The following is a 13,094-nucleotide window of genomic DNA, read 5'->3' as shown; positions in this document are numbered from 1 at the left end:
TTTTTCACAGTATAACAGATATAATTTTATATTTTTTGACAAAAAGTAAAAAAAAAAACTTAATTTCTACATAAATATCAAATGATCAGATAAAACATGCATATTTAATCGTGTTTGTTGAGTTTGGTATTGAAAGATCTTAACTTTGGAAGAAGATTTGTGAACAGAATTCAATAATTGCATTTGTGACCGGCATAATTGTTTACTCTCCACAGACTTGAAATATTTGGATTAATAGCCTTCAACTTTTAATTCTTATCTTCTTGTTGTTGTCTTTTTGACTTTGTTGTCTCTATCATGCATAACAAATGAATAAGGACATTACTTTTTGTCTTCTGACACAACAAATGTTATAATATGAAAACATTTTGTTGGTTAATGTTTATTTAACTAATCTGCAATAGAAAAAAAGGAGATAAACACCATTCATTTTTTTTTAGTTTTATTGAAATAAAAAATGTAGAACGCAAATGCAAAATTATATTACAGTTTGTTCCATAAAATTCCGTATTCATAAAACACAAAAACAAATAACTAAGGTGAATAAAATATTTCGACGAATCATTTCCTTTTGGCTGCCATCTGAAATAATAGAAAGTATGAATGAATAAGTTTGATTTTTAAATATAGTCTTCAACAATATCAATAACAGAGGTGGAAAGATTGACAAAAATCTATAAAGATAGCTAAAGGACACGTAGTGTTGAATTATTGTTAACATTTATAGATACAGTGTAAATTAAAGTTTTGCTTAAGTATGATCAGAGTGGTTATAAAGATAAGCATCATGTTACAAGTCATCACATTCGGCTGTTTTGATGTTACCTTGTTATCAACGACCATAGCTCCAGGAACCGCCGCTACTGGAATCAGACCATTTCCTGTACCATCTCCAGGGGGAGGCATCTGATCCCATGACGTAGACGGTCAGTATAACCAGAACAAGAAGCAACAATAGCTGGACGAAGTTCATTGTTCTCTGTGATACTAAACCTGGCAGTCAAAAGAAAATTATTTTTTTACTAAAGTTTGATTCTGGCTCATTTGACATTCTTTTTTGTAACATATAAGTAAGGATACATCATTTATTGTAGTAATAAAAATTTACTATACAATATAAAACGAATCTAGCTTTATGCTTCAAGAAATGAATCTTTTCAATTTTGAAACTGAATGGGATCATTTCTTTGATCATCATGAATTACAGTTAATAATTAATGAAAAAAAAGAGAAATAAACCAAAACCTTAAAAAAGAACGCAGTATACAAGAAAACAGAAAAAATAGATAGATAGCACTTAACCAATCAATAAACAAAATACAAAGATTATATTATCACATATGCAGTTACAAATATCAAAAGTCAATAACAGTTTTGTTTAGAAAGAGGTAGTTTTACTAGGATGAAAACAACGAAAATTTCGAGAAATGTTTCAATTTACCAATTCTGATATGTATATTTTTGATGATATCCAATTTTAAAAAAATGCTATAGTTCACTGTAGTTAACTTTAAATAAAAAGTTTTTACTTTTGCATATCAAACTGTTTTTTTTTTAATGAATCTGTGTTTTTGATTTTCTATATATTTTAGATTGTTATATTTCATTATTTTCTCCAGGTCACACGTGCACCTACTTTATATCAAAATTTGATGGAATATGGCAATATAAGTTGTATACATGAATTTACACATTATATCCAAATTTTGCACAACTTTTATCGAATTGAAGCTTTTTAAATCTAAAAAGAATTGCATAGTGAATTAAATTATCAAAGCTTAACATTAGTAAAGTATAATTTACTATAAAATATTTTATAAAGTTTGGTTGCTTATAGATAAGATATTAATTGCTATAAAAACAAAATAAGAAATGGTCAATTTTACCTTGATACCTCAATCTGGAGAAAGGAGTGTATGATTTAACAAGTGAAATGTCTCCTTATATACTACCAGAACAATGAAAACTAAAACAAAGGAGTTGTCAAAAATGTCAAGATATGCAGAACGTTTCTGCAGATTCATTAAATGGCATAGTTGACACTGAATGATCTTGACTTTTTTCAAAGTATGCATGAGGTGCACTAGTTACCAAGGGTGGACCTTGAGATTAACATTTAGATCAAACTCATGATGCGTTTTTAATGTAGTGGTTGCTGTGGTGCTGACATCTTTGTTATAGAGATATCTTTATTATATTTTCTCTTAGGATTCCTTTTTTTCTGGATTTTTTGGGTGGAGACATCTACGTTACAGAGATGTGTTATATTATCTCAAAGGATTCTGATTTTCCTTGTTTTTCTTTTCTGTAAACAGGAACTTTTATTAAAGTTAGGCTTAATACAATTTCTATAAAGATACACTTTTACAATTTTGATTTTTGGATATGAGTATCCCTTTGTTGTTTGTTGTATTAACAGGTGTACTATAAATGTAAAACAGTCAAAAACTTGACAGTAAGATACAACCTGCGATAATAAAAAGTGATTAATAGTAGCCTAGCTTTGACTTTAAAAAAAAAATAATTTATTATATTTTGCAAGTATACCACCTAAAAAGATTTTTTTAGGGTTAGGGTTAGGGTTAGGGTTCAATTAGGGCATCTTTAAAAACTTGTTCATTTGCACTCTCTTGACCGATTGACTAGAACTCACTGACAAAAACGTTTGTAAACCTTAGGAAAACTTTCTGTATTCATTTCAAAGGTTTTCCTACCATCAAACAACTGCCCCCAGTATTTCGATTTGTGTTATCATCATTCATTCGATAAGAACGAATTATATTTAAAAATATGCATATTTTATTAAGTTTTATTTCCTTTTGTGTTAGGAAATGCTATAAAACTACCTAGAAATGGAAAGATTGTTTTAGTGGAATATCAAATGGATGGGGCTAAAAGTTTCTAGTTATGAAATGGGTGGAGCTAATAGGTCATATATATTTATTTATTAATAGGTATTTCAGGTGGAGCTAATAGGTATTTAATGTATTTAATATGCATATTTTATTTACGATTGTTTTAGTACAAGCATATTATTACTACTCAATACCGTATGATCTGGTGAAATCCTTGAACTCTTGGCAAGCAAACTGTGGACCATTGTCGCTAATCAGTATGTCTATAATGCCGTAACGAGCTAAATTTTCTTTGACTCGTTTGATGACAGTTGCTGATCTTGTGTCACGTTCTAATTCGGCAACTTCAATGAAATTCGAATAGTAATCAACCACAACGAGATAATGGTGGTTGTCAAACTCAAACAGATCTGCACCCATTTTGCTCTAAGAAAGTGAAGGTATTGGATGAATGGTCATTGGTTCCTTCTTTGGCTTGTTTCTTAGCATCAAGCAAGCGCCGCATCTGCTGACCACATCTTCAATCTGTTTGTTCATCTCAGGCCAAAACACTAGCTCTCTAGCATTTTGTTTGGGTTTAGGAATTCCTTGATGAGAACTGTGAATAGGCTCAGTGTTGTAGCTCGTAGCTCTGTTGGTATGACTATTCGTTCTCCACGATAGATTAACCCATTGTAGGTAGATAACTCATCGTGAGAGTCCCGGAACGGGATGACTTCAAGTGGCAAGTCACATTTCCTGTCTGGCCATCCTTGGCAGATTACTTGCTTCAGAATCTGTAATTGCTAATCTTTCTTCGTGCCTTCTACTAGTGTCTCATGGTTTGTATATCACAGTGTTTCTACAGTAAAAACCATTATTTCAACGTCTATCACTTGTTTGTCCCTCTCCTGTAACGGTAGCCTGCTAAGACAATCTGCCAATCCAATTTCCTTTCCCTTCACATATATGAGATTATATTCATACGGCTGCAGTCTTAACATCATTTTTTGAATTCGCATCGGCACTGTGTGTATTGGTTTATTCATGATGCTTTCAAGTGGCTTGTGGTTTGTTTCTATTGTTACATCAGATTTCCCGTACAGCAGCTTATGAAAAGGTTCACACCCAAACAATACTGCGAGCATCTCCTTCTCGATTTGCACATATCTTTGCTCTGCTGGTGTTAGAGCTCGAGATGCATAAACCACTACTCCATTTTTCCGCAGGATTGCTGCTCTCAAACCTTTCATTGATGCATCGACTGTAACGATCACTGGCTGTGTCGCATCGAAGTACTTCAAAACATCTGTTGAGGTAAGTACTTTCTTAACATTAGCAAATGTCTGATGAGCTTCAATGTCCCAGCTCTCGTAATGGTGATGTAAGTTCACTTAGTCTTGGAATGAACTTGGCTAAGTATGTGAGCATGCCCAGTACAGTTTCTAGCTCGCTTTGATCCTTTGGATCCTTCATCTCAAGAATTACTCGTACTCTATCTCTTGAAGGTTTTAGACCCTCTCTGGTGAGGCGATGACCAACATGATCTACTTCTGGCTTCACAAGTACACACTTGACTGAGTTTAGTTTCAGACCAATTGATCGGGCCTTTTTGAGTACTGACGTAAGTCTCTTCATGTGCTCTTCGAGAGTCTTCCCATGAACCAGTATATTGTCAATCACGATTTCCACACCTTCCATGCTGCCAAAGTGAGTAACCATTTCTCTCTGGAACACTTCTCCTGAACATTTTTATCCCATTGGAATACGAAGATATCGGTTCCTTCCAAAAGGCGTGTTAAATGTTGTTATCAAGGAGCTTGCTTTGGTCAGTTTTATTTGATAGTAGCCCATATAAGCCTCAAGGGTAGAGAAAAATTTGCTTCCCTGTAACCTTGTCACTATATCGTTGCTGTTCATCGGGTAATGCTCACGCTTAATCGCTCTATTGAGATCTGATGGATCAATGCAAATTCGTACACGACCTTTCCTTTTCCTTACACAAACCAAACTCTTTACCCATGCGGTTGGTTCTTTGACTGGATTAATAAATCCACAACGAACGAGATTGTCAAGCTCACTTTACACTTGCTCACGAAAGGCTACAAGAATAGCTCTTGGTAAGTGAATAACTGATGTTATGGTGTTGTCAACTTTGATTTCATATTCGCCAGGCAGACATCCATCTTCCTGTTTGATAACATATGTGAATACTTCTTTAATCTGTTCTGTGACATCGCTCACAGCTACATTGTTCACTCCGGCTATAAGACCAAAAAGAATGCTGCCCTTTCTCCCCAGTAGCTGTAAAGGACGAGGATTGTCAATCACTTGAAAGTGTATGGTTCTCTCTTTGTCTTGGTATCTGCATGGCAGGCATATTTGTCCACATGATTTTGTTTTTTTGCTCACTCCATAGATGATAACATTACTGTCGGTAATTGGCACAGTCGATGTGAATTTCTCGGCACTTGTTTTTGATAGGATGTTTTACTGTGCTCCACTGTCAAAATCAAAGGTAAGTTTCCTATCTATGACGTCAAAAGTGACTTTCCAATCACTTTGTTTCTCCTTGCTAGAATCTGTTTCAGCTGTCTACACATCTTGAAACGTACATTGATTTGAAAATCTTCTTCTCAAGAATCACTGGGCAAGAAAAGCTGAAATTTATGTGCACATCGTAGCATCCTTGGGTATTGTAGATTTTGAATTGTCTGAGTCATGATCAGTGGGGGTAGGTATGTATCAATATGTAATAAAAGGGGGAAATCTGGTAAAGAACATAATGGTCAAAGCTCTCAGGTGAACGATGTGGCCCATGGGCCTCTTGGCATACTTATTGTTGGTGCAATATTTATACACTGCATTAACAACAGAGTTTTCCGTTATTTCTCGATCATGACATTTGTTTCAGTTCTTGAGTATCCTGATATTCGTTATCATCCTCTGCGTAATATACACTTGATGGCTGCGGTGCATCTCCATTGCCTCTGAGCCTGCTCCTGCCTTTACGTAAATTTCTGACTGGTGTAGTGCGTCCTTGACAAAAAGTTGAATGTTTGAAATGTCCCTTTTGTCCACATAAATCACAATGCTTGTTATAAGCCGGACAGTTTCCACTCGCATGGTGTTTGCCACATTTGATACAAAATGGATGAGTGCCTTGGTATTTACCTCCCCTTGTTCGTTGACGATTCATCCTTGTTTTCTCATGATGCATGTGTGCAAGATTAACAGTTGGGTTCTCTGCACCCAAGTTTTTCAGATGTGCGCTAGTTAGTTCAATCTGTCGACATGTCTGAATTACTCTGTCTAGATTAAAGTCAGCAGCTGTAATTTCCATTAATTTCTCTGAGCACTTCCTGTCGTTAACACCATTAATAATCGTGTCACATATGAAGCCCTTCTTATGCTCACCGTATTCACAAAATTCTGCTTTCCGCTTAAGCTCCAAGATATAGTCTATAACTGTGCTATTTCCTCCGTTGGTATTTAAGAATTCCTGTCTCTTGATATTGCGATAATTGTGCACACAAAAATGGTGGTCGTTCTAATGCCTTTATGAGCAATATTTCTGGGGCGATGGATATGAATTTTCTGACACCATTAATAACCTGATTAAAACACCATGATGATGAAACCGGAAACTCATTTATTAGACTTACCACATTAGAGAGTTCACATACTAATTAAGTCATAAATAAGATTATTCATGTCAATATATTACAACAGCCAAATTTAATACAGTGTATTCATGCCAATACCATGATATTTAAAACAATATACAGGAAAATCAACGAGCATCTACTTTTTATAAGCAGGCCAGTCCGACGGTGTTATATTTAAAACAACCTCACTGTTCTGTTTTTTTCAATAAACTTAAATAGGTATAACAATGTCTAATAGATTTATCTTATGACGTTTTTTTTGGTTTTGCCTAAAATTGACAGTAAAACTCTTTAAAGGTATATCAATACTCTTGTGATGTCATAGTGTTTTTTAGATAACTAGAGCCGAAGGCTCAAGTGAGCTTTTCTGACCACATTTTGTCTACGTTTGTCCGTCTGTTAACTTTCACATTTTCGACTTCTTCTCAAGAACTACGGGGCAGATTTTGACAAAACATGGTACAAAGTATCCATCCCTCGGTGAAGAGGAATTTTAATTTTTAAAATAAAAGATCAAGTCCCCTCACAATTAAGGGGAGATAATGAAGAAAGGACAAAAAAGGGTGGGGTCACTAAATTATTTTTTTTCAAGAACACTGGGCCAGAAAAGTTGAAACTTATGTTGAAGCATCCTGGAGTTGTGAAAAATCTAAATTCTTCAAATCATGACCACAGAGGGTAGAGCGGTGCCATAATAGAGAATCAAAACTTTACATAGTCATATATAGGCAAACTCTTTGAAAATCATCTTCTCAAGAACCATAAGGCATGGAAAGCTGAATTGTAAATGGGAGTACATAGGGAAGTGAAGATTCTAAGTTGTTCAAGCAAGGACCCCCGGGGGGTCCACGAGATCACAATAGGGAATCAAAATTTTACATAGAAATAAGGGGAAAAATCTTTCTAAATCTTCTTCTCAAGAACCACTTGGTCAGAAATGCTGAAACTTATGATGAAGCATCCTGGGGTAGAGTTAACTTTGAAAATCTTCTTTTCAAGAACCACAAGGCCAGGATTATAGCTTGGTTGTGAGATTACCAATAACGTTTTCTAACTAAAGTAGCCAATTATGAAACAGATGTGTCAGAATCTGTGCTATCTTTTATCTCAAACTCACCAGGATATATCGTATCGACGTAGGAAGGGAAATTACTATAATTTGACAATACGTCGTTGATACCGTATAAGTAGATATTTTAGCGAGGATTCAATTTTGGCATTATTAGCGAGGGTATCAAAATCACTAAAATTGAATAGCGCTAAAAATTAATTGCGTTTTATTTGTAATAGTCTCTTTAATGTGCATTGTAAAATCACTTAAATTACATCTCGCTAAAGATAAATTACCAGTTTTTAAGGACAAATCGCTAAATTTGCATCTCGCTAAATTTTCCACTTATACGGTATATCTAGTTGTCGAGTTGAAGGCCACAGTAATTGTTTTCTTCTTTTAAATTCATAAGATTTTGCACAAACTTTGATTCATATGAATTAAAAAATAGGTCTGCTAATAATGGAGCGCCATCGGTACCCATTAGAATCAAACAGATTTTTGCAATACATGTACCTGGCCTCCAAAAACCGCATAGATATTTTCAATCAACAAATCAAGCATCTCCTTGATGTCAACTTCAGAGTACTTGTATGTGCAATCAGAAAGTGTTTTAACAAAATTATTTTGCAATTAACCAATGACAAGGTTAGTAAATTTATTGAAAAAGCAGCTGTCAAGGGTATAAAAAAGCCTGAACTTTAATTTTTCAAGGGGAATTATTGTGTATGAAGTTGAAAAGTCGTAAGTTGTTATACTGTATATTCTTTAAATTCTTGTGATTTCACATTGTTCAAAAGATATTTGGATTTTTATTTTTTGAGTATCAACATCTGATTTACATAGCTTCTGGAATAAATTAATATTGTTGCACAGTACTCTTGAAGCTTTTCCTTCATAACTGTTATTATCTTTGTGAGGAATAACGAAAAAGTATTGTTTGAAAGATATGCAGCTGAAGAATATTGTTTTTACTATTTATAGAACATACACACATATAAAAATTCTTCTCGCCATTGCAGAAAGTATAAACCAAATTTTTTTGTTAAAAAAAAACTTCCTCTGAGCTACACATTTCAAACCAATTTAAAAATGAAGAAATATATCTTCTGAACACATAAAAGATGATTTTTAAAAAAATAGTAGATCACATAATCATATGTCCAATTCGCTGTATTTTCTTCATTGCGTTTGCGCAAGGTGAACAATTTGTTTCTGTAACTGCTTCCTTGCTAGCTCTCAATTTGTGTTGTTCTGATAGTTCTTATTGGCTTCTGAGCTTCAAATTTGTTAATTCTCAGCTATGTTAAGGACCGATATGGAAAATGTGACCTTTTCACCGTTTTAATTTGTATTGTTTCTTTTAAAGATATTATCAAAGCAACTAAATACTTGTAGAAAAGGTAATATAGATATCAATAATGGATAGGACTGGGCCGTAGTTATTACCAGTTATATCGCACTTATCAGCTGTTTGTCACGTGACTTGTATAAAAATAGAATTGTTAAGATGAATGTAGGAAATGTGGATAGTGCAAGGGCATACGCTTGTTTTCAAGAAAATAATTGATACACATTAAAAGAGGTTTATATCCTCTACCCAGGGAACTAGTCAGTGCTGTTTGCGAAGTACTTCAAATTTTGCCGAAAATGCTTATAATAGCTAAAAATTTCCACTTCGCTTAAATTCTGTTATAAATAAAATTAATGTTATACAGACCAGGATCGGCTCCTAGTACTTTTCAAAATATACACTATATGAGCAATATATATTCGAAATTTCAGCTCAAACAAAATAGTCTATGCCCTTGCACTTTTGATGTAAATCACGAATACGCTCATCGTTTTAGCGATATTCTCTATATTCCTTATCCCTGTGCAGCTTCAATGCTACTAGATAAATTCATATATTCTATACAAATTGTATTTAATAAATAATTTTCTTTTAGTTTAAATGATTAGGTTTAAAAATTAGCAATGGTATCATATTTATTTAAGCATTCTTGTAATTATTAAACCATTGAATCTACTCCTCTGGATCACTTGTGCTGCGTCATGTGCTGATGACGTCATATTTGACAAAAGACCTTCTTCTATTACTCGACTGTATCGCTATCAAGTATTGAAATTTTACAATATCTTATCAATAATCGATAAAATAAATAAATTCAAGTTGTTATTTACGCATGATCATGTTGTTAATTAATTTTTGTGGCTTGTTAAATTTCAATGACGTCACAGTTAAACTTCCAATACGATGTACAAGGAATGTGAACTCTGACCTTCCTTAACATAGCCGAGTTATGGGAATATTTCATGTAAAAACTTGAAAACACAGGGCTTTTAAAATAAGAAATCATAAACTGAATTCAATAATCGAGTGAATGTACATCAACATCAATTCAATTTCATAATTCTTTTTAGCAGATAATAAACAAGAAATGCGGTTGGTCTTGTTAGGAAAAACAGGCTCAGGGAAAAGTGCAACAGGTAATTCTATTTTGGGAAGAAAATTTTTTTCATCTCGTGCCAGCCAGGTCTCTGTTACCGAAACATGCCAAAAACAAGAAGTGGAAAGACCCTCAGAAAGAATAACTGTTGTTGATACCCCTGGATTTCTTGATACTAACAAAAGAAGAAAAAGTGTTTATGGACAGATTCTTAAGATTTTTTCGGAGGCTGCTCCTGGTCCACACGCATTTATAATTGTTTTGAGAACAGCTCGATTTACTCAGGAAGAGGAGGATGTTCTAAAAGAAATTGAAAACTTATTTGGAGATTCTTTGTTTAAATATTCCATTTTGCTGTTCCCAAAAGAAGACGACAGAAATGCTGATTGTGTAGACTTTTCTGATTTTATGAAGGAATGTCCATCCACTTTGAAGGGGTTATTTGCCAAATGTGGACAGCGTGTGATTTCCTTCAATAACAGAGCAACCGAGGAGGATAACGAAAAACAAGTACAAAAGCTTTTGAAAATTGTACGAGAAATAATGGATAAAAATAATGGGACATTTTACACACATGAAGTATTCCAGAAATTCCAGAAAGCAAAAGAAAGGCAAAAGGTCGATAAAAAGAAAAAAATTGATAGAGAACTGTCATCTTATATTTCCAATATCGAACTGGAATTCAACAAAAAGTTTTCTCAGAAGGTCAGAAATGATAGAGAAAAACTTGATTATTACAATCAGATGATATCCAAACTAAATGAAAGACTTCATTCTGCTACTGCTACCATGGAAATTGAGGCAATAAAAGAAAAAATAGAAAACTACAGGGTAGAAAAAGAAAAGTTATCTCGGAAGATAATGAAGACAGAACAAGAAAAACGGATAAAAACTCAAAAGGAAACAGAGGAATTATTTAGATTAACGAAAATTTTGATCGAATTGGATGCAAAAAATCGTAAATTGTCGAAAAGGAGAGTAGTTTATTTACTTATCGGAAAGGCTGTTATTGCTGTTGTAATCGTTGTTGGGTTAATTTTTCACTTTACGGCTCATTAAAGCCTAGTTGTTTTCAAAAGAATATCGATTTCGGTAAAGACTATTTTCGGCTTTTTAAAAAGCACTTATCTTGAATTTATCTGTTTTATGATATAGGTTTTAATTTAAATACCAATCTTTTATTTCACATAAATGAATAATTATGAATAAGGGAAACAAAATATTAATACAATTAGAAGAAAATGGTAGAAGATTTATTCTAAGAACAGAGAACTAATTTACATACTATATTTCTAAAAGTAATGTATATAAAATCATTTATATTTACTATGAAAAATATTTTATTTTAAGCAAAACTTTGTATAGTTTCATTTCTTGATGGATAATTTTTTGGCAATTATAATCTGCATATATAAATATATATATATATATATATATATATATATATATATATATATATATATATATATATATATATATATATATATATATATATATATATATATATATATAAAAAAAAAAACGACAACACAAGTTGTAAAACGTTAGCGCTTTCATTTCAAAATCTTCAGACATTTTACTTTAAACATTTGACGTTAAAATGTTATGGTAATGACGTCACAATCAATGTTCGGCAAACAAGCAATAGCGTATATGTTGAACATAAAAGAAATAAATATACATGTGTAACGGGAACCAGTGTAATCAAGGGACTAAAAATAAGACAAACCTTTCCCAAAGCACAAGTCCTAACTTTGATGTAATAATTCAATTCAATATACTCTATTGATTATAGTACTTGGGATTGGTAATTGTCTTTAACCAATATATATGGGCCACACTGGTTAAATTATCTACCCAGGGTCTGATGTGATTCCCAGATTATGATCAACACCTTGTTTTGAAATGAAAAGATTTGTAAAGTTTTAGAATTTATTATAACAAAGGTAAAAATATGACTTTAGACTAGTTGATAACAAAAAGCAAAATGTTTCCAAAAAAATATAACAAATGGCTTTATCCAAAAAATAATTAAATAATGGAAAACTATAGGGGAGAATGTGACTTCAAAATTATGTATTTATTGATCTAAAGGGCTTCTATACATCCAAGAATGTAGACCAAAATAAAAATAAACACAGGGGTATCCTAAATATACATAACTGAAACAAACTATGGATATCTAATTCTACATTTTGTATAAATCCTAACAAAGAAAACGAACACGAAGTTCTTAAGAAGCGAACCTTACAGTTCTTGACCCTAGAATTTCGTGAGTAGCACTATTTATAGGCAGAGTAACCAATTATACACTAAAAATAAATGTCTAATCTGATAGGCTAGGACTAAGTCTCTCATCCAATAGAATTATAGAATACATATTACGTTTGGTGTGACTGACAATATGGCGGTTTCAATGAATTACTTAAAGCAGTGAAAGGTAAACATCTATAAAGTCGAAATATTAACTTTGTACTATGTTGAAATGACTTCAGAAGTAAATACAAGTATAATAGGCCTAATGTACAAACATTATAACTATAGATCTGACTTAGTAAAGTAGTAAAACATCAAAATTGTCACATTCCCCCTCCTTAAAACAAAAATTACAATTCTTGGACTTAAATGGTAATGACAACTTTTGATAGTGATAACACCATTAATGTTTGTATCCACCAACAGGGTATCGATGGTCTCTTGCGTTGAAATCCTCTGGCAGTTCGAAAAGAGGTTTCCTAGACTGGGTCATCAACCTTTCCTGGCGAGCTTTCTCTCTCTCTTCTCTGTATATGCGCTTCCTAGGTTTCTTGAAGTGTCCAAGATCCACAAATTTCGAATTGTCAACCGTTTTCCCTCAATGTGACCTATTTGCCTGTCTTTATGGTATTTCTTACAATGTCTTGTAATTTCCGAACGTATGGAATCCTTATCTTTGCATATAGGACAACTGTATAGTGTAATCTTCTTCTTGTGAAACCTGTGAAAGTGTGCCGCATAATTATTAAGTGTCTTGAAATGATGCTCTCTGTTAGGGCATGCTAAAACAGGACATGACATTCCTCCTTCAGGCCACTCTTCTCCTTCCTCTTCA

At 33.1% G+C, this 13,094-nt stretch overlaps 1 protein-coding gene and 1 long non-coding RNA gene across 2 annotated transcripts; one reads left to right on the top strand and one right to left on the bottom strand.

The window, feature by feature from the left end:
* Positions 1 to 445: 445 nt before the first annotated feature.
* LOC134265089 (uncharacterized) lies at positions 446 to 1,942 on the bottom strand. The gene is made up of 3 exons (XR_009991688.1): positions 1,887 to 1,942; positions 826 to 993; positions 446 to 582 (listed from the first exon to the last, which is right to left on the bottom strand). It is a non-coding gene; the product is annotated as an uncharacterized LOC134265089 (long non-coding RNA).
* Positions 1,943 to 9,994: 8,052 nt separating this feature from the next.
* LOC134265092 (GTPase IMAP family member 9-like) lies at positions 9,995 to 12,368 on the top strand. Its single transcript, XM_062747330.1, has 2 exons — positions 9,995 to 10,804; positions 12,342 to 12,368. The coding sequence occupies exons 1-2, from the start codon at positions 9,995 to 9,997 to the stop codon at positions 12,366 to 12,368; spliced, it is 837 nt and encodes a 278-aa protein (XP_062603314.1).
* The last annotated feature ends 726 nt before the right edge of the window (positions 12,369 to 13,094 follow it).

The sequence above is a fragment of the Saccostrea cucullata genome, unplaced genomic scaffold (genome assembly GCF_032062105.1).
Source record: "Saccostrea cucullata isolate Sc308-1 unplaced genomic scaffold, CSIRO_AGI_Scuc_v1 ctg2176, whole genome shotgun sequence".
Taxonomy (NCBI): Eukaryota; Metazoa; Mollusca; class Bivalvia; order Ostreida; family Ostreidae; genus Saccostrea; species Saccostrea cuccullata.
The sequence above is the reverse complement of the archived record's forward strand: the minus strand, read 5'-3'. Positions and strand labels throughout refer to the sequence as shown.